Here is a 20,615-nt window from a genome sequence, read left to right on the forward strand (position 1 = left end):
GCACCTTCAGTGAGGTGTAATTAACCCGGCTGAGTTCCCGGAGGATCCATGCAGGAGAATGATGCCCTGCTGCAGAGTCGCTCCTGGGCCATGTGCGAGTTTAAACATAAAACCTGTCTCATAAAACAAGCCAGACCAATTAAACTGGCCCCTGCAGCAAGGGGTTCTTGCTTACTCACTATTTTACTGCTGCCCTAAAGAGCCCTTTCCACTAGAACTCAACTTGATTTGCCACCACTTTATTAACTCTGCAGATGGAACCCAGAAGAGACTGGGGAATACTGGGACAGCACAGCAAAGCCCTTATTCATTCTTCCAGTGAAGTTTGGATATAGCTGATTCTTCACCTAAGGACACTATTGTAATTGAGAGCTTGAAGCCTTTAACAGGTCCTTTTTTTTTTTTTTTTAAGCAACAGATTGCAGAGACAAAAAGCTGGTTTGTGACCAGCTCTGGCTGAAATCACAGACCCTGACACAGACACAGCCTAAGGAATCTAAGGAATCACAGCCCCCAGCTCTGTGTGAGAGCCTTGGTGGGGGTGGTGGGCAGTGCTCTGCCCCACAGTGGGACCCTGTGCAAGAGCTAGAGGAGAGGGTCCATGCTCTGCATCCTGCAAGGGGAAATACGGAAAAGAGAAGGAGCTCGTGGCCTGACCCATCTCTATTGGACAGCAACACTCATGGGCAGGCTGCAGGTTTGGGAAAGAAGAAATTGGGGCAGAAATTTTCCTCCAAGGCCCACATTCACCCATGGCCCCAGGAGTGCTCTGCAATCCCCACACTTCACTGGCAGTGGGGGAAAAGCAAAATTCCCCACCTTGAATGGAAAGTGACACCCAGCAGGGACATGCCCAGAGTGTGTCTGCAGACACTCAGCTCCAGGAGGGCTTAAAAGGACATTGGCTTCACCCCCATTTTCTCAGAGCAAGTTCCACGCTCAGCCTTTTCACTCGCAATCCCAAGGACTCACCAGTCACACTCCCCAGCAACCAGTACAGAACTGGGACAGAGATATGTGCTTACTTATAATTGTTTTTAAGGAAATGTGATACCTGCCTCTAGGAATGAAGCATGTTTCATGCCTCTTGCCAACTTAAATCACAGCTCCAGCAAGCCCAGGCAGAGCCCTGTGCCCCAGCACTGTGGCATCTCAAGCAGGCACCTCACGCTTCTTTCACCACTTTTTCTCTCACAGCCTCAAGGTTTTGATGAGCTCATCACTCAACTTTGGACCTTTCATCTTTGGGTTCATGCTAAGGCCATGGGGCTGCTTTGACTGGGCTTTTCTCTGGATGACTGTTTCCCTACTGACTCACCTGTCCCTCAGCCTCTGGGAGCCTTCCCAGCTCCTCCCATCAAACTCAGCTTCTCACACAGTGACCTCCATCAGTGGCCTGGCACAGAGGAGCAAGTTTCTGTCACCTGCTGCTCTCCACTGACATGCTAGAGAGGAACATTTCCCAAAAGCATTGTCAGCACACTCACCACCCTGACAGTGCTACCACGAGACCTACAACAACTTACTGCCTTCTTCTCACTGATTGTGCAGCCCAAAAACAGACCCCTCCAAAGGTTTTCCAAAAATGGTCCTCGTGCCAGTATCGGGATGCCAGACCAGGACTGACATTGCTGCCCTTTGTGGTCAACGCTGCTCCCTGGGACAGGAAACCAAATTTGGATCGTCCCAGTTGCTCACTTGGGAAAAGCCCATCAAGAAAAGCTTATACAACAACAAAACTATGTCAAAAACTGGATTTTGGCCCTTCCAGCTGAGAAGCGGGCATCACCGATATGGAAGTTATGAGCATATAGTGAAGGCATTAGTTATAAAAACAAACCAGCTGTCAAGAAGAAGAAGGGGTCCCTGCACACAGTAGTGCCTGAAGCTGAAAACAGCTGTTTCAGCTGTCATGAGTCAGCATGTGCAGACAGACTAAATCCACCTGGGAAGAGGCAACCTCACCAGAGGAAGCAGCCCAGTGCTGCTTGGGGAGCATTCACACACCTCGCAGCCAACCCAACTGGATTTGTTGCCATGGAAGGAATCAACAGTGACTAACAACTTCTCGTGGAGCAGCTAAAAGAGCAGAGATAGCAATGGGGCTGAACAGCCAAGCTCAAATCTCCTCGAGGCCGCGGGGAGCACGGCCTGACAGCAACACGGAACCGCTCGGGCAGTGCTGGGAAAGGTCTGCCTTGTCTCCAGCAAGCAGAGAAGAAAGCAACATTTAACCTCCACATACTGCACTGACCACCTTGAAAGTGGTGTCCCCCACCCCAGCACAGCAATGCTGGAAATGCCACTGGAGAAGACAGGAAAAGGAGTGCCATGATCAGGGCTGGGAAGTGGCGCTGCTGCGCCTGAACCCGTTTGGCTCTGCGCAGGGAGTGCACAGAGCTTTGGCACCTGAGCATCAGCCCCAGCTGTGAAGGAGGCACCAAATAAGGGAAAGATTCTGGAGAAGCGACTCCTGGGGAAAAAAGCGTTTCAAGTTAAAAATTGTTACTTCAGGTTTGGAAGTAAATTCCAGGATCTGGTCTTTATCAAGCGAGGCAAACTTTCTTCAACATCAGCAAAGCATCTGTGGAGCAGAAAGTGGTGTCAGAGTCAAAATAGGCTGCAAAAGACAAGTCCATTAATCAAGAGACCAGATGCAAAACTGCCTGTAACAAATGCGCTGTCTCCACTGGAGTGGAAGGGCCTGGAGCACAGCAGGATGTTCTCCTGAGTCTGAGGGTCTCCTCAGTGACAAGGGGTTGGGATACAGACCACAGAGCCACACAGCTCTGCTCCAAAACACGTACCACACTCATCCCAAATATTTTCAGGGTTTCTTGGGCAGTCAGGCTTTTCCAGGCACAGCTTCCTTGCTGAGAACTGTGTGAAACAACATCCAGGCACTCAAAACGTGCCATATTCTCACTCCCAGCTCAAGGGCTAGATAGACCACATTAAGATTATTTCTCTTTTTCCACAGGCAGCTCTCTCAGAGCACCCAGTCCAACACTGATGCAGAGAAAAGCCCAGGATGCTGCAGTGGGCTTGACTGGCAGGATACCAGCAGGATTTTTTACTGCTACAGGTGTAACCCCACCAAAGTGCTGGTGGAAAGGGTTTTGTGCAAATGGCTACCTACATAAAGGAGATGAGACAAAAGGGCTGTTGAGATTGTCTGGCATTTTTGCAGTGTTTACAAGGTACCCACAGAGCTGTGGGCAAATTCCAGCTGGGCTAATTACTATAATCACTTCTCTTCATATACCACCTGCAACCACAAATGGATACAGGGCTTGCCTTGGCTGCTTCTTGCCACGTGTTCAGTGCAGGTTTCTGCTTAGCAGAGCAATGTCCTACCCTGAAATGGATTCATTTCTGTAGCAGCAGAAGCAATCCCAGTGAAAATCCTGCTACTTAACGTCAGACACTGCACAAACGTAAAATCCAATTTGCTACGACATGGAAGAGAGAGGGAACCCTGATGCATCATGGCCTTGAGGCATAAAAGAAATTAATTTACAGGTAAAGAGACACTGACACACTCCTGCAGCTCCAGGACACATCTCATGGCTATAAGAATTATAAGCCATCAACCCAGCCAGAGAAAAAAAGAAATTTAAGAAGCCCCCTGGCACAAGCAGTGAACTTCTGAATTCTTCCTTCATCTCAGCAAGGAGCAGCTGAGAGGAAAAATGTTAAGGAAGAAAATTATCTGCTTTAGTAACATAAAGATCAAGCTATGGTAACTTCTTTGGCTCCAGAACAAGTATCTGACTTCTAAATAAATTCAACATAATTTAATAACGAATTTACTCGCAGAACTTTCAACTCGACGAAAGCAGGTCAAATAGAATATTTATACGTGTGTTACTTCCTTTTCAACCAAGCTTGTATCTAAATTTGGTTTCCATGAATTAGTAATACACAACATTCTTGAAAAAATATTATCATTAAATGAATAAACTGATTCAGTAACCTCTTAAAGAGAGGTCTTCAGGGATCCTCGCTGAACTGGATGGAAAGAGGATGGTAGAGACTCACTAGCAATGTTTTAATCAACAAAAAGAAATTCTGCTGTCAAACTGCCCATTTGGAGCTGTAAGTAACGATGGCTACAGAACATTCACACAGGGTTTATTGTAACAGCTTCAAAATCTGGGGGTTTCCAGCATCAAATGTCATGTTATTCATCTGGCACCACATGGAAAATGAAGTCTCCAGGAGATCGTGCCCGAGGCAGCTTCTCCACAAAGCCTTTAGGGACCACAATGGCTGAATTCCCAATGCAATGTCCAGCAAAAAGGATTAAACACATCCCTTGGATGTGCAAGCAGAGCAGGGACTGGACAGAACATTCACATCTAAACACAGCACCGTAGGGGATGACACTGAAATACTGCATCCAGCTCTAGTGCCCTTATTTTTAAAAGGATGCTGAAAAATTGGTAAGGATCCAAAAAAACAGCCATAAAAGTGATTCAAAGGCTAGAACTGATGCCTTGCAGTGAAAAATTTCAACAGCTCAATCTGTTCAGTGTTATCAAAATAAGACTGGGAGGCGATTGGATTGCTGGGTGTAAAGTGCCTCCGTGGTACTTAAGGGCTCTTTATACTTGCAGAAGAGCAAAGCATGGGAACAAACTGGGAACATTCACTCTGTAAATAAGGTAAAAGCGTCTCAAAACCAGTGCAGTTATCACTGGAATGAACTCCCCAGGAAAAGGGTGGATTCTCAAGGCTGGATGTCTTTCTGGAAGTACTGCTTTAGCCAAACACGAGTTATTTGGCTTCACACAGGAGTAGCAGGGTGAAATTTAAGGACCTGTGATATACAGGAGATCAGACTAGATGATCTAATGGTCCCTGCTGACCATAAACTCTCTGAATCCATGCAAACACGCCAGAGAGTCCCTCAGCTGAGATATCAAGTTCACTTCTGACACAAAACTTTTCACAAATTGGCTCTGGTGCTGCAGGTCATTTAGGATACAAGCTCAGCTCTTCAAGGCTGCATCTGGTTAAGCACTGAAAGCCCAGGCAGAGCTTTCTGTGTCCAACAGGTAAGGGGGAGGCCACATGTGCACTAAAGCAGCCCCAACCAAAAGCAGCTTATACTCAAACACTCTCACTGTTTGCCAGGAATAAACAGTGTTCACCTTCCCGTGACAGAAAACTGACACGAAGAAATGTGTGATGAATTCTGGTCCTGAGAGATCAGCTGCTAAGACAGCTCAGGGTGTTGTCAGCCTTCTTTACTGCTCCAGAGTAGATTAGTCGTGGGGTTAAAGCACAAAGGAGGGAGATAATGTGAGAAACTAAGAAGGGCAAAGATTGAAGAGATCAAACCCTGAAAGGCTTAGGATGGAGTTGGGCCAAGAGAGGAGACATTTGGACAACAGGCTGAGCAGAGACAGAGCCTTCCAGAAGGATGACAGCATTATCTCACGCAACCTTCGCATCTCCCCACGCTTCCAGCCACGCTCCCCACCCGGGCAGCTCCAAGCCAGGCTGTGCCTCAGGCTCCCACAGGTAGCTGTCCCACCCTTCTGCATCTCCCTCTCCACCTGGAATTATGCAGCAGTGAAATCTGCTGGGGAGGAGGAGTAGAGCCAAGGACAGAGGAAATGACACAGACTCCAGCAGGTTCCACTCCCTGATCCTTCGGAAGGAAGTTTCTTTCCTAGTACCCACCTCCACAGTGGATACAAAGCCTGTCTGGAAATGGCTCATTCAACACTGAAGAGGAATAAACACTCCACATGGCAGAATTAAGAGGTTTGGCTGTGGGATACAAGGTGCCAATCTCAAAAAGTCTACAACAGACAGCAGGAAACATTGGCCTGGGCCAACTTCAGACAAAGATCAAGGTTAGACTAACAACAAAAAAAGAGATCTCAAGAGAAATCAGTGTCTACAGCCTTCACCCTGCTCTGGGAAATCTCCCAACCCTGCTATTAAGATATTTTACTTCCTTTACCAGTACTGCCAATTCTGGCAGCGTTCTCATCTCGAGTGCAAACTCTCCCTCCCAACACCACTGTGCAGCACCAGGATCATCAAACCCACTGCTCTGAGAAAGGCCTTGTGTGCAGCAGCAGGAGGGGGTTTGGTTACACACAAATCCCTGCCTGATCAGCACCAGCAGGAGAGGAAATGAGGGAAGAGTGACTGACAGGGAAAGGCGGTTTCTGGATGATTGTACTTGGTTTTGGGGTATGAGAAGCTTGTTGGAACACAAAGCCTCTCTCCCCTCACCGCAGCCTCTCTGAGCACGGGGATAGAGCAGAGCCCCTCAAAAAGGCACAAATCACTGATGTCCTTGTAGGCTCCCACCTCTGATCCACCACACACATTAGCACCAGATGCCTGCTGCCAGGAGGAGAACATGCCAGGGTCTCTCCCATTCAGTCCCTGCCTTGTTCTTCACAGTTAAATAAAACCACTAAAAAGAAGAAGGTGGCGGGGGAGGAATATAAACATCAGCTTCTGGAAACTGTTACAAATAACTCAGTCTTTACTTTCTGGGTAGGGACAAAAGGTCAAGTTGTGTTGGGAAGCATCATTTGGGTTCTACATGACATGAGTGCACAGGCTGAATCGAGCTCTGGTGGAGCAGCACCATGGAGCATCCATGGAGCATCACAAGCCCAGGCAAAGTGGAACAGCATTTTCTGGTTGGATTGCTAACACAGGAATTGCAGCTGAGAAGGTTTTTATCAGCAATTCAAAGTGAAAACACAATTTATTAAAAAATGAAGTGCAAGCAGGGATGGTGCACAACTGGCAGGCAAAAAAAAGCCAGTGCTGAGCTGCATGGCTGAGTGTCACGTCTCAAACCCAGCGAGACCAGGAGCGTGGTTTTGGTGTTTAACCAGTTTCAACTGCAGCCTGGCACTCTTTTACTTCCTCTGCAGAGAACTCTTCTCACTGCTGAGGGAAAGAAACCAACCTCCCCACGTGAAACAAAACGGCTCGAGTAAAAATAAAGCCCCAAGGTGGCTTGGTGGCTGAGTTCATATCAGGAGGCAAAAAGGTTGCAGGCAGGGGAAAGCACTCAAATACTCATGCTGCCAACCAAGAAAGAGACTACAGAAAAGGATGCAGGGCAGAGAATTAATGCAAGTCCTGCAGTAAAGAGGCTGACAAGCCTCTTTCACATGCCACCAGCTCCCCCGTGCTCAAAACAGTTTGTAAACTGTTTCCTAAACACAAAGGGAAAAAAAACAAAAACCCCAGACCTAGTCCTGACCTCCATGAATGAGTAACCAAACCCAACAGCTTCCTGCAAGCTTGTGGGGGTGAGGAAAATGAGGGCAGGACAGAGGGAACTCCACACTTCACTCTCTCAAGTCTCGCTGTGGGCATGAAGATTAAGGATGCAACAGCTCTTAATGTTCTCTCATGTGGGCGGTGGATAAAGGCCAGAAATGAGGGAAGGCAGCCCTTAGCTGACTGCTGGTGCCTGGCATTCCCACCCCAGAGAGCATCTCTGCCTCTTGCTGTGCTGCAGGGGAGGCTCAGCAGGGGCTGGCAGCTCTGCAGAGGTGTGCATCAGGAGCAGGCTGGGGGGAAGCACTGCCATCCCCTGACAGCCCAGAACACAGCACACCACAGACAGGATCACATCCAGTACTGGAGAGCATCTAAGCAGAGAGGGGACAAACTTCCTGACACAAGCCATCCTCCTGTGACAAGGTGCTGACACTCTAAGAGCTTGTGAGTGTATCCCACTGGCTACTCCATGAGAAAAACCTAAGAGGAAACTCCCTCCCTTTGGGGATACACCTACAGCACTGCTCTGGTGTGGGAGCAGCTCCAGCAGCAGCACACACGGCATGTCCAGGCACTGCTGGGCTAGTGGGTCCCATTCCCTCCACTTTCTGCACTGGCATCTAGTTTTGGGTTAAAAAAATCCTAAAAGCATGCAAGAGTCAGCCCAGGACATCATGTGCAGCCTTTTTGGGGAGCCATGCCCTAGCAGTGGGGGGATAGCAGCAAGTCTGTGTTTTCACCCTGCCCATCTAAACCACAGGCACAGCCCCAGCTGCCTGGGCTGATTTTCCAGCTCACAGCCTCCTAAAATGGACCATTCTGAGGGCTTTGCCCACCTGACACCATGGAAGGATCAAATAAGAGAGCTCTGTAGGAGTCCTGTACTTCATCCTGCAAAGATTATTCATAAGAGTCCACAAAGAAAAGATCAATCTTTAACTGTCCAGAGTGAAACCACCCAACCATGCTGGCAGTGAGGAGAAATGCTCCCACCAGCCTGGCAGGGATCCACCAAAAATAATGAGTTCCCCAAGCAGCCTCTTCTCCGTGCATCTGTATGGAAGAACAACCATCATTACAGCAATACATCATTTCCACTTCTGCCTGTCACTTACCTCTAGTCATGTGTAATGGAACAGAGTAACAAGGTGAGAAGAAGAGCTGAGAGTGGAGGGAGAAGCTCTCAGAAACAGGGCTGTCTCTGGGGCATATTTGCATGAGCAAAGTTTGGCCATGCTCAGAGACACACAGCTCACACCACAACAGCCTCTGAACAAACCAGACACTCCCAGGGAGCAGAGGCAGTGACATCCAGGCAACCCTGACTGTGAACACGGGTCACTTCTGGTCCTGTGTCTGACTAAGCAAAGGACAAGCTAAAGGAGCAGAATGGCCAAGAAACTCCCACCACAACTGCTACCAGACTAAAATGAGTTTTTATCCCTCCAGATGCAAAGCCCAAGCTCCACCAGATGAAAAACTGGATTGAAACCAGGCAGGAGAAGGAGCCAGCCCAGTCACCCAGGTGGCTGCTGCCCAAGAGGAACAAGTGCCCAGAGCAGGAACAACAAACATCACCAAGGAAAACCGTATGTGAAACATGCAGAAGCTGACTGGGACAGGGACCCTTTTCACCAAGGGCACATGGCCTCTGCTGAGGAAGCAGCTTGGGCAGCCCTAAGGTCCTGCCCATGCTCCTGGATGCACAGGCATTCCCAAAATTGCCTCATGGTGGTATTTACTGCTCACTCATGAACACCCTGGTGCAGTGTTTCACACTCCCTGCTGCTGAGAAGAAAGTCTGGGTAAAGAAATGGAAGTTAAAACCTGAATTCCAGAGCTGATAAATCCACCCCAATTTCTCTGCCACTGCAAAGGGACATTGCTCCATGGGCACCCAGCACCAGGCAAATCCAAAACCTATACCCCTGACCAGCAGGCTGGAGGAAGTCAGGAATGTTCCTGCAGTTGATGCACAGGGCTGTGACAGCAGATCATGACTCTGGCCTTTGCTTTCCCAAGAGCTTTGCCGGTGGCCCTACCAAACTTTTGATGGTCCTTCAAGACTGACTTCTCACAAAGAGGCTAAGAGACTTAATTCTTTAATGATGATGAAGTATTCAGACATCTGGAGAGAAGTATTATTCAATTACTGGCCTGCCAAGGGAAAACCTCTCTTCCCTAATCTTAGCTGCAGCAATCTTTATTAGTGCCTGCATGCTGCGTGGTAACACAAGGAAGTGTCTACTGCAGAGCACAGGCAGCAGGCAGCAGCAATTGTGAGAACCTTAACTCAGCATTTCCTGACAGGAGTGATTAAAATCTCAAACTCAGTGTAATATTAGCACTTTCTCAAGAGACTGACAGCCCGTTTGCCCTGTTTACTTTACCAATTCACAGCCTGCCGAGCAAACTGCTTACGGTACTATCAGATTTATGATGAATACAGACCCATGGCAAATGAAACCAGTGGCAGAGAAGAAATGGCAGAGGCTCAGCTCTTCAGCTCACCAACACAACTTGCTCAGCCTCCTTTTTTAGCATTTCTCACTGGAATTGCACACCAAGTGACCAGATATGCCAGGTAAAGGGTCAGCCTGGGCCCTCCTGCCCCTGCACACCCAGAAACGTGCAACGTACAGGAGACCACAGAGAGCAGCCGTTCACAGAATGAAACCCCAAAAGGCTGTGGCCAAAACAGCCAAAACCCTGAGCACAAAACAGCCAGGCTGCAACTCAAACACCTCCTCATCTTGCGCTGAAACTTGTCCTATGTGCCAGCAGTGCCAAATCCAGTGACAGGGGAAGGGGCCAAACAGATTTACAGCCCTTGGTGAGCACAGGTGATGTGTTCTTCCAGTTCTGCATCTTCCTAGATAAGGGAATTGATCAAACTGTGAAACAGGCAGCTCTGCCAAGCCTCTACCTAAAGGCACAGTGCAAGGCAAACTGCCAGCCCCACACGCTTCCCTCATGGCAGCAATGGCTGTGATTTGAGCTGCCCTTTTCACTCTCCCCATCCCACATTACTAACTCCAGGCTGAAAGCTTCTGACCCTGAAATAAAGCAATTTGGGCTTGTATAGAGCTGCATAAGGGAAAATGAAGTGAGTACTGAGCAGAGATGTGTAAGCATCTGCTGACAGAGACAGCACACACACCAGCAGGTCCTGGGAGAGCAACTGTGCAGCACTTCCCAGCAAAGTGTGCCACATCACTGGACTGGCACCTCACCACCTGCATAGTGAAGAGAGCAACTGCTGAGGACAGAAAACATCCCAAATCGATTTCTTGCCACCTGTACAACAGCCAGCACCCCCACAGTCGAACTACCTGTGGCTGGGTTTGAAACAACCCCCTCTGGCTGAAGGGTGCAAGCAGCCTCTCCCTCACACCCTGCCCAGAATGCATCCAGAGCTGTTACATCTCTGCTTGCAGTGTTATATCTGCTGCTGCCATCTGAACTTACCCATTCTGCCCTGCAAAATCCCCTCTCTGGCCCAGAAACAGCTGCCATAAGGCTGATGCCTCTGCTACCTGCAGAACACAGCCAACACAGACACAGCCTGACTCTGCCTTTTCAAGGACTGAAGCTGGCGAGGAAGGGACTGGGGAGGCAATGACACATTTATCCCCATTTCCCCAAAAATGACACACAAAGGCTGGCACACGTCCCCTGGGAGCAGAGCTGTTCCCTTCCTGCCGGCCGGGGATGTGGGGCAGAGGTGCTGCTGCTGCTCCTGTCCCGGCCAGGCACGGCCCTTCCGAGGCCAAACACTGCCACACAGTGGCAACCCAGGGCTGCTCCACTCCTCTCCAGCCCAGCAGCTCCAAAACACCCGAGGATGCTGCGAGGAACAGACTAAGAGGCTACAGCTCCAGTGAGGCAGGAGGCCAGAGCTTCCCCAAGAGCTGCTGTCTTTATCCAGCCCACGGCTTCACAGCTCAGGAGCCTTGGCAGCAACACAGATGAAAGGTTTCCTTTCCACGGGGTTATTTGGGGTGACATGGCCCCATAAGCAGTTCTGCCAACTCAAGTGCTGCCCCACAGCAGGCACAGGCAGCCTGAGAATAAATATCTTGGCTGCCAAAACCAACAGTGCCCAAACCCAGGCCCTCAACTCCCTTTTGCCATTCTATTTCTGGTGTGGCTTCTCCATTATCAGAAAGCTCGTACTTTTCAGGAGCCAATGTTTCAAACAGAAGGAAATCAAGACTAATGGAAAGTATCAGTGTGTACAGACAGTGCACAGCAAGCTGCACTTCAGAGAGCACAGACCCCACTGAACAGAGCAAGGAGAAGCTCCAGCACGAAGTGCTGCACTACAAACACATCCCTGCCTCCCACTTTGCCAGCTGCTACACTGCCTCCTGTGACAGCACTTCAAAAGAGAAACCCCCACCAGTGCCCCAAAAACACTGACAGCATCTCACACCAAGCAGCTTCACCAATGACTGATAGAGAAGCTAAAGTTTGGCACTTTCCTTTTAATGATGCTGAGGAAGCAAAAGTCGCCAGAAGAAAAGCTGAGGAGAGGGAAAACAACCAAGGGCAGGAACATCTGAAAAATGTTGCAGCAACGTGCCAGAGCTTATCTTTCAAAGCCCCAAGACTTCACCCCAGTTCCACCCAGCTGAAGTCACAAACTCATTACAAATGCACAAATCTGAGAAGCTTTGGGCCCCACAGTGTGCAGGGAAGGTTTTCCCAGTCCTCCTAAACTCCCATCCTTAACAGCCATTTTAGGACAGGCAGCCCAGAGCTCCCTGGCAAGTTTTCTCACAAGTCAAATGTGCCAGAGCAGTGCAAAGATTCCTGGAGGATGAGCTCCCAACCACCACTGCCTTTGCCTGCATTCCTGGGCCTGACAAACAGAGTTCACCCGTGCTCCTCCTGCAAGGTACAGCTGGACATGCTCACAGGAGACACCACCAGTTAATTGTATTTTTAACTCTTGCAAAAGAAAGGTGCTGGTCTGGCCTCTCAGCAGAGCAAGTTATGCAAATGTAACACCTACACTGGAAATTGAAACCACAGTTTTCACATTCCCAGTGCAAACCTCCAATCATCTGGCAGTGGGACAAGTGACACACTTCCAGAACAAGCCTCAGAACTGCCAGGGTCACTGTTAACCCTGGTCTCCAGCACCTGACCTCATTTCCCACTGGGAACCTCACCCAAGTTAGAGCCCTCAGAGCAGAAACATTTTACAGCATCTTCTGTTTGTGCCTCTCTCCTGTTCCACATCAGCCACGCCAGCGCACGCTGCCAAGAAAGGGATGGTAACAACATGCCTTAAACACGAGAGGCACGAGGTCACCAGCTCCTCAGCCTGACCCAGGCACAGCTCCCACAGGGAAAGCCAAAACACTGGAAAATTTAGCAACAGGAAAGCAAAACAGATCCAGTGTCATTCCACTGCATTCCAAACACATGAGAGCGAAGCCAAGCGCCGGCTCCTGCAGTACTCACGTCGCTGGGGCTGAGGTTCCCAAGCCCGTTGTCCTGCTCGGAATCCCGGCCGGACTCGTGGCCCTGGCAGGAGCGGGGGTGGGAGGGATGGATCCAGATCTCCAGCCTGGTGGCATCATCTCCCACTTGTCGCAGGGTGGATTTCTTGCCCTTGCCCCGGCGGTTGGGGCTCACATCCAGCACCTGACGTTTCCTCTGCTCCATCTGCTCAGACTGGGCACACAGGACACGTTCAGATCACCCAGGGATCAAGGGTCAGGAAAGTGCATCATTTCATACACACAGAAAAATCAGCCCTTTCCCCTGCTTCACAACCACATTAACTCATGGACAGGATTTGGTTCTGACTCTACAGAACAGCGCTTCTAGAGAAAGGTGAGCAGCTTTCAACTCCAGCTACCCCAGGACAGGAAAAGCTGTGTCCAGTCCCAGGAGCGTGTGGCAGCCCATGTGCTGTATTTGGGGTGACTCCCTGGGGCACAAAGGCTCTGCAGCCTCCCTTATCCATCCCCACAAGTGTGGGGCACCTGTGGAATAAAGCAGTGACTGTGCTACAAGCCAAGGCCATGTTGCAAACCACAGCAACTGCCAGCCCCTGCTGAGCTCAGCTAAATCAGCTTGTGACCCAGAAACAACGGATTCAGCTGCCCAAACCACCCCAAAACCATCACTCTGAAGGCTGCATCTCTCATGAAATTTCTTAGAAGTAGGTAAGGAGTATATCCAAGTCCAAAAGCCACCGTTCTCTTCAGCACAGGACAGGTAGCACAGGCAGGTTCAGCATCCCAGAGCCCAGCTCCAAGACTCACCTTGCGTTTTGTCTCCTCAAACAGACTCATGAGGCTCTCCTTGGCAGTGAGGATGGGGTTGCTGGCAGCCAGGCTGCGCATGTAGTAGTACACAGCATCCAGCTTCCTCCTCTGCAAAAAACACAACAAAAAGATACCAAGTGGCTCAGAACTGCCACTCCTGGGGCATTCAAAGCCAGGTTCCCATGTGCTTCCCCTTCCCTCACCCTCAATACTGTCAATACTGTCTGGAGCAGACAGACAGTGAGAAAGGTCCTTCCCAGTCATGAAGGAAAAGTGCTTCTGAACTGCTCTACTTTAAACCACCATCTTCCAGTATTGGGAACTGGCAGATCCCTGCCAGCCTCTGTGCCCCAGCATGATGCTTCCATTATCTGTTGCCACATCTTCCCTGGAGTCAGTTTTCCTTCATGGCTGGAGTAGCCAGCACAACTGAAACCCGGGGAAGTCACGTGTGGATGGTGCTTAGACCAATGCCCACAGGTTCAGTGATAAGATAGCAAACAGATGGCTCTGAGCACAAAAATCTCAGGCAAAAAGTGGGCTGTGTTTTCAACTTAAAACAATTACACTTTCAGCAGCCCACAAAACAGCCCCCAAAATCCCTGAGGGAGTAGCGTGTATCTGACAAAGCAGCCTGAAGCCACAGCAGCTGGAATCCACACAGCACTTCCTGCCATCGGCTTTTTTTTTTTCTTTTAAGAAAAAACCCAAACCATCTGAGCACTGCCCTCAATAATGCCTTTCTCCACCAGATGGAATCTCCCAGCTATCCCAGAGGCTCTCCCAGTGCTTGCAAATCCTTGCATGAGGAGCATCTTACCGTGTAGATGGCCAGAAGTGCCAGCTGGTTGTAGGGGCGGCCGTTTTTGGGAGCAATTTGCTGAGCCTTCAGGTACCAGCTGGAGAAGAGTAAAAACAGAGAGAAAGGATTACTGGAAGGACATCATGCTGCCTTCCCTGTCCTCAAGGATGTAGAACTCCCCTTGGAATTGGCATTTCTGCAGGGAACTGGCCCTTCCCACAAGCGTCCTCTGCCTGCAGGTGTGAGCACAGTGAGCTGTGCCCATCCTGGGCAAGAGAGGGCAGACCCAGCTGCAGAAGGAAACACACCTGGCTCACCCCACAGATAAACAGGGACCAACAAGTGCTGCTAAGTTCTGATGGACTGAGAGCATACAGATGCAAAACCACCAGAAAATAAAAGAGCAATTCTGCCAGGCTCAGTGGTCTAAACCCTGCTGCAGGATCAGCACAACTTCCACCTCCTCCACTTCTAGATGGAGGATGACTGGATCTGGGAGCCTGCTCTCGGAAACAGCAAAACTCAGCTACACCTTCCAGCTTTACCAGACTGCAATACAACAGAGGAGTGGAAAGACTTTAAAAAGGAGGAGAAAGACTCCTTTGGCTAGAGGCAAGTTCAGGGATGAAATGCCATCCATCCCTGGTATCCAGAGGCAAAGCTGTAATGGAGGCACACAGCAGCTGAGTGCCTACCTGCGGGCTTTGCCGTAGTTCGCCGTGTCGTTCGCCTGTTCCCTGTACCGGCAGATGTCCCCCAGGCAGATCATGCACCTCTGGGCACTGATCAGGGCGTACTTCACCTGCAAAAGAGCAGCCATGGACCACCTGAGACACAGCCCTGACTCACCTGCAGACCCAGCGAGCCCACAGGGGTTGTACAGAGCCAAGAGGAGGTCAGTGACACACTGAAGGTCTCACAAAAGGGCAGCAGAATGAAATGACAAGGCTCCATTGCACGGGTTCAGCATTTGTAAGGGCAAGCCAATCCCCAGAACACCTCCTCTCTGACACAATATCCCATCTCTCTCCAGAAGGGGGGTTTGTTCAGTCCATGACCAATTTGAGGACAGCTGTTAAATAAACACATCTCTCTGGGAATGGAGCTGGACTAAAATATCCCTTCCCAGCTGTCCCTTGCACCTGCACTCACAGCTCAGGGCAACATGTCAGGGAGGCAGCACAACTGCCAGCTTTCCCTCATTATTCTGGATTCCACAGGCAGAAAAAAGACACGTTCAATATCTCAGAAAAGTGCCTTTGGACACTTTCCTTTATTAGCTCTGCCTACAGAGCTGGTACAAAACAAGTTCTTTGCAAAGGAAGCTAAGAAATGTTACTGCACCAGAGTGCAGAGTTCTCCAGCAGCTGAGAAAGATTCCCTGCAAACAAACTGGCTCTGTCTGAAGTACAGCTGCCTTGGCCAGGGCAGCACACTGAGTGTAGCACCTTGCACAGGATCACCAGGATGAGAAGTCTCCAGGAGGAAGCCAACCTACCATTTTCCTGAGAGGTTTACTGCGGATGGCCATCCCATCCATGTAGTCCTCGAGCTTGAATTGGTAGGACACCTGCAGCTTCTGGAGGAGGCCGTCAAAAAAAGAAGAGCCCTGCAAAACACACGCACACACAGACTTGGATGTTATGATCCTTCTAATGAAAAGCACAAAATCACCACACCAGCTCTGCCATGTACAAGAAAGGAGTTCCATCTCTCTGAGGTTTGGGCTGTTTCTCTCCAGAACACAACAAGGATGTTGGGGGATCTCCAGCCTCAGAGGTTTTTAAGACTGAGCTACACGAAATCAGGACTAACTTGATTTAGTGCTTAACAAGTCCTGTTTTGAGGAGGAGGGTGGACTAAAGGCCTCCAGCAGTTCCTTTTCTCACCCTAATTCTTTAGAAGGTATCTTCTCAGGTCTGTCAGCCTACCTGGTACAAAGACTAAACTGAGCTGCAGTTTTATACAATGATTTCCAAGTAAATTTGGTAAAGTTGGCACAAACACCTCCAGGAATGCTTCTGTTTAGCTCCACTTCAGGGCATTCGTTTCATTATAGCTTAAATCAATTTCTAATTAAGACAAACACACCAAAACAAACCTGATTTAAATTGTAACAGATGTCTACTTCGACCTATACCTGTCCCACTTAACCACAATGTGTCTGAGTGTTCTCTTTGCATAAGGATGACCTAAGGCACATGGAGGCTTGAATAAGATAAAGATGACCATCTGCCCCATTACACGATCCCTTTCTAGAAACCAGTCAATCCCACCCAAAGGTTTAGTGGAATCTGGGGATATTTCTCTCTTCTTACCTCATCTAGAAGCAAGAGCAGTTTGTTCCGAATTTCTTGGGCATTTTCCCCCTGAGGGTCCTTGAGGAGCTGCCGGAATTTCTCAATCACCTGGTAAAAAGCATTTTTCCACAGCAACTGGTCCACGTTCTGGGTGTCAGAGAACTCGATATCCATCAGGATGCAGCGTTCATAGAGCTGCAGCATCTCAACCCTACAGCAAAACACAGTCAGGGAGGGGTCAATGCAACAGCAACTGCCCAGGAACACAGGGAACACGTGCTGAACCACCTGCTGCTCACATCCAGCTGCCAGCAGCACTCAGTGCATCCACACACATCCCCCAGGGAGCTGCTGCAATCTAACACCCACCCTGCTCCAACAGGGGAAATCCAAAAGGAGCATCTCCCTTGTACAGGTGAATCAGAATGGATCAAGGCTTGGCAAAGAGCAAGGCACATGTGTCCCCTGATCCAACACAAGAACACACACACTGCCAGGCTCTGCTGCTTCTGAGCACAAGGTCTGGGCCAGGAACCAGAATGCAAAGAAGCACAGGGCAACAGAGATCGTGCCATTAAAATGATCCTCCCCCACCTCTTCCATCCAACCAAAATACACAGAAGAGACACAGACCCTGCTTCCTCAAAAATGAACCAGTTGGGAGCAATGGAAATAAAGCCTGTGAGTCCCAGAAATCACATTCCCCTTGTCAGCTGCCTACAGCCCTGCCTGGATGCTGGAGCAGAATTCCTCCCCCAAATTTAATAAAATAGCTGCAGGCTAGGAACAGCTCTGAAACACGTGGAACAAATTCATGGCAAAGGGGATCCTCAGCTGTTCCTGCCTTATTCCTTATCATCTTTCAAGTCCTACAGAAACACTAGGAGAGCGTGGATGGTAAAGCTCGGAGTGAAGCTGGATGGGAACGCTTGGAAGAGCCTGACAGGGTAAGAGAAAGAAGCTGGTGGGTTCCTGCACAGAGCCAGGATGGGCTGCCTGACCCCACACAGTCCCAGACCCTGCACACATACCTGGACAGCACAAACAACAAAGGAAATGGACATTTCTGCAGATGGATGTCAGGTAGGGGTCCCCACACAGCTGGCAGCAGGCACTTGGACACAGGCAGGACACAAGGGACACTGCCAGCAAGGACAGGGTCAACTGTGCCCACCTTCCCAGGGCAGGGTGGGCTTCCACAGGCCACAGCAGCACTCCACAGTGCTTCCTCTCCCTCCACACAACAGCTCTGGGTGACTTCAGCACCTCAAGGAAGACCTAAAACCTCTAGTGCTGCTTCAATCACAGACATATCCCAGCATGTGCTCTACAGAGCAGGTGCCCAAAACACAGAACAAGTCCTGAAATGAGCTCACTTGCTGGATTTGCTGCCAGTCAGCTCTGAAAATCAGCTTCCAGAGAAGCCCTGCAGACACAGAGGTCACAGATAAACATGAAAGATGCCAAGCAGAAACTTGTCACAGCCATGTTAACCACCCCCCAGAGCAACTTCTCTCCTGACAGACTGGCATCACCAGGCTACTCCTCCTCGAGTGTCACCACACTGAGTGGCATCAAGAGCAAAACTACCCTGGAAAGGCACTGCCACCAACAGCCCCAGGAACACACGGAATGCTTCCTGAGCACACACTAAGGACAGGTAAGAAAGCAGAAGTCTGACAACAAACACTGAGAGCACTGGAACTGAGAAACATCAGCTCCAGCAAGAGCCAAAAATCTGCAGCAGATGCTTGTCTTGCTCTTCTGCATCCCTGCAAGGCATTCACTGAGCACAAGAAGCCACACCTTAGCTCCCAGCCCAGGGAAATGACATCCATCCTCACCCACAGCTTCCTCCCACCACCCACACACCACTGGCACACTGCAAACAGACCCAGCACACCAAAAACCGGCAACCCAGTGCCACATCTCCCAAACACTGAGACATCCCCAGGGAGACACCATTCTCCTGTATTTCACCCTGGAAATGACTCACTCCCCCTCTAGAGCCCTCCCACGAACCTCAGCTGGGCCATCTTCTCCAGCCCCTCCGGGCTGATGCGGTCTCTGGACAGGAGGTTGCTGAGCTGCTGCTCCTGGTTGCCAGCCTCACGCAGGAGTTTGCTGAGCTCCTGCTGCTGCATGTTCCTCATCTGCTGCTCCATCTCGGGGCTCAGAGGAGTGGGAGAGAGTGGGCCACACAGGTACTGCCCTGCCTGGCCAGGGTAGCCGGGGTAATAGGCTCCTGGGTACACCCCATTGGTTGGACCCATAGGATACTGCAGGGAGTATCCACCATAGGGATACTGGGGGCCTTGCCCAGAGGCACGAGGGTAATAATAGGGGTTGTCAGAGTTTTGGAATTTATAGTAGGAGGGCTGGGCCTGGCGGGCTTCCCCCCAGGAGGTGGGGCTCACTTCATCATCCGTGTCTAGGAAGTGAAGCTGAGCAGTCTGGCTCTTGAGGGCAGGTTTTTGGTCCGGGTTGTTTGGGTCCCACAGCCGGCGGGCAGTGCCACCTCGGCCCCGGCTCCGGGGGCCTTTGCTGCCAGCCCCACCCAGCAGGAGCCTGGGGCCAGGGTGAGTGGCTTCAGGGACACCCACTGAGCTGGCAGACAGGTCCGTGTTGGCAGGCAGGAACAGAATCCCACGGCCCCTCCCTTGGGGCTCCCTGCTCTGGCTCCTCGCCTCTGAAACCTCTAAGTCTTTCAGTGACCTTTTTTTATCTGTATCTGCCAGGCTGACATCCCTGTTCATGGTCCTACTGACAAATTTGACTCGAAAGGGTCCCTTGACTTCCCTGCCATTGCTGCTCCATTCGTTCTCACTCCTGGAAGCTCGGCTCTGCTCCGAATGCCTTCTCCTGTCCGAATTCCTGCTGGAGACGTACACCTCTGCCTCATCAATCCTGTCATCGTCCAAGGAGTCAGTGGAGGACACAGAGAGCTGTTTCCTAGGACGTACCCTTTCCCTGGCACGCTCCTGCCTCCTCTCCACCCCATCCACGAGCAGGGCTCCATCCGTGCTGTTGTTGCTCCCAGCTGAGCTGGTGCTGCAGGTGCGGTAGCGGCTCCGCCGCTTGTCCGTGCGGGAATAGCGCTTGGTGGAGCCCAGCTTCCCCGGCAGCACCTCATCCCCCGTCCTCCTCACCCTGTCACCTCGCTCTGCTCGTCTCCCTTTATCCCCCCTGGCAGCTTTCACTGCTTCCCCTGCCTGGCTCCCCTCTCTATCCTCCTTGCTCGATTTAATTTTCCTGTTGCTTTCTCTACCAACGCCTTTCTCGGTCTCTTCATCTCCCTCCACTTTCAGCTGCTCCATCCTCCCGGTGATTTCCTCTCCAGGTGACAGCAGGGAGGGTTCTTTAGCAGTGGAGTACAGGCGTTTCCCAGGCTGGTAGATCTGCTGGTCCGGTTTCTTGGTTCTCCTGGGGGTTTTTGGACACCATTCATCCACGATAGGCTGCTTGGATGAGTTTTCCTGGCTTTGCAGGCTGCCTTTGGTCTCTGTTTCTTCCTTTTCCTGTGAAGGACCATTCTGCTTGGGGCCATCACTTTTGTTCCAGTCCTCCACAGCTGGAGCTCCCACTCCCACAGAGTCTTTGTCCCCAGCACTCTCCTCCTTGTCCTCCTCAGCTCTGCTCCTTTCCTTCTCTGGGGCCTCTTGCTTTGGTGACACAAGTTTGCTCCTCAGTCTGGACAGGCCGGGCTTGTAAATCTCTTGGTCTGGGCGCCTGTTGTCTTTGCGATGCCTCGGCTCCTTCACCTCCTTCATGTTTTCTGGAGAAAAACAGACAGAATAAACTTATTCCCAGAGAATAGACAGACAAAAAAATCCCATGATGAATATTCAAGTCAAGGCAAAGAGCCTGCCACCCTCAGGGCAGGTCCACAGAGGTGTGAAAATCTATATCAGTATTTACGAGAAATCACAGAATAAGAGTAGAAAACGAGAAAGTCTA

General features: G+C 50.4%; 1 protein-coding gene across 11 annotated transcripts in view; it reads right to left on the reverse strand.

Moving 5' to 3' along the window:
* Window positions 1-20,615, reverse strand: part of SMG6 (SMG6 nonsense mediated mRNA decay factor) — a 105,503-nt gene that overhangs the window by 81,460 nt on the left and 3,428 nt on the right. For all 11 annotated transcript variants that reach the window (XM_023939221.2, XM_086858859.1, XM_086858860.1 and 8 more), the window contains exons 2-8: window positions 18,681-20,433; window positions 16,677-16,869; window positions 15,857-15,967; window positions 15,054-15,160; window positions 14,377-14,455; window positions 13,554-13,664; window positions 12,745-12,957 (exon numbers count right to left, since the gene is read on the reverse strand). In XM_023939221.2, the coding sequence (XP_023794989.2) occupies window positions 12,745-12,957; window positions 13,554-13,664; window positions 14,377-14,455; window positions 15,054-15,160; window positions 15,857-15,967; window positions 16,677-16,869; window positions 18,681-20,433 (2,567 nt within the window). The remainder of the gene's footprint in view (window positions 1-12,744; window positions 12,958-13,553; window positions 13,665-14,376; window positions 14,456-15,053; window positions 15,161-15,856; window positions 15,968-16,676; window positions 16,870-18,680; window positions 20,434-20,615) is intronic.

This window comes from Cyanistes caeruleus, chromosome 21 (assembly GCF_971803275.1).
Source record: "Cyanistes caeruleus chromosome 21, bCyaCae1.hap1.1, whole genome shotgun sequence".
NCBI lineage: Eukaryota > Metazoa > Chordata > Aves > Passeriformes > Paridae > Cyanistes > Cyanistes caeruleus.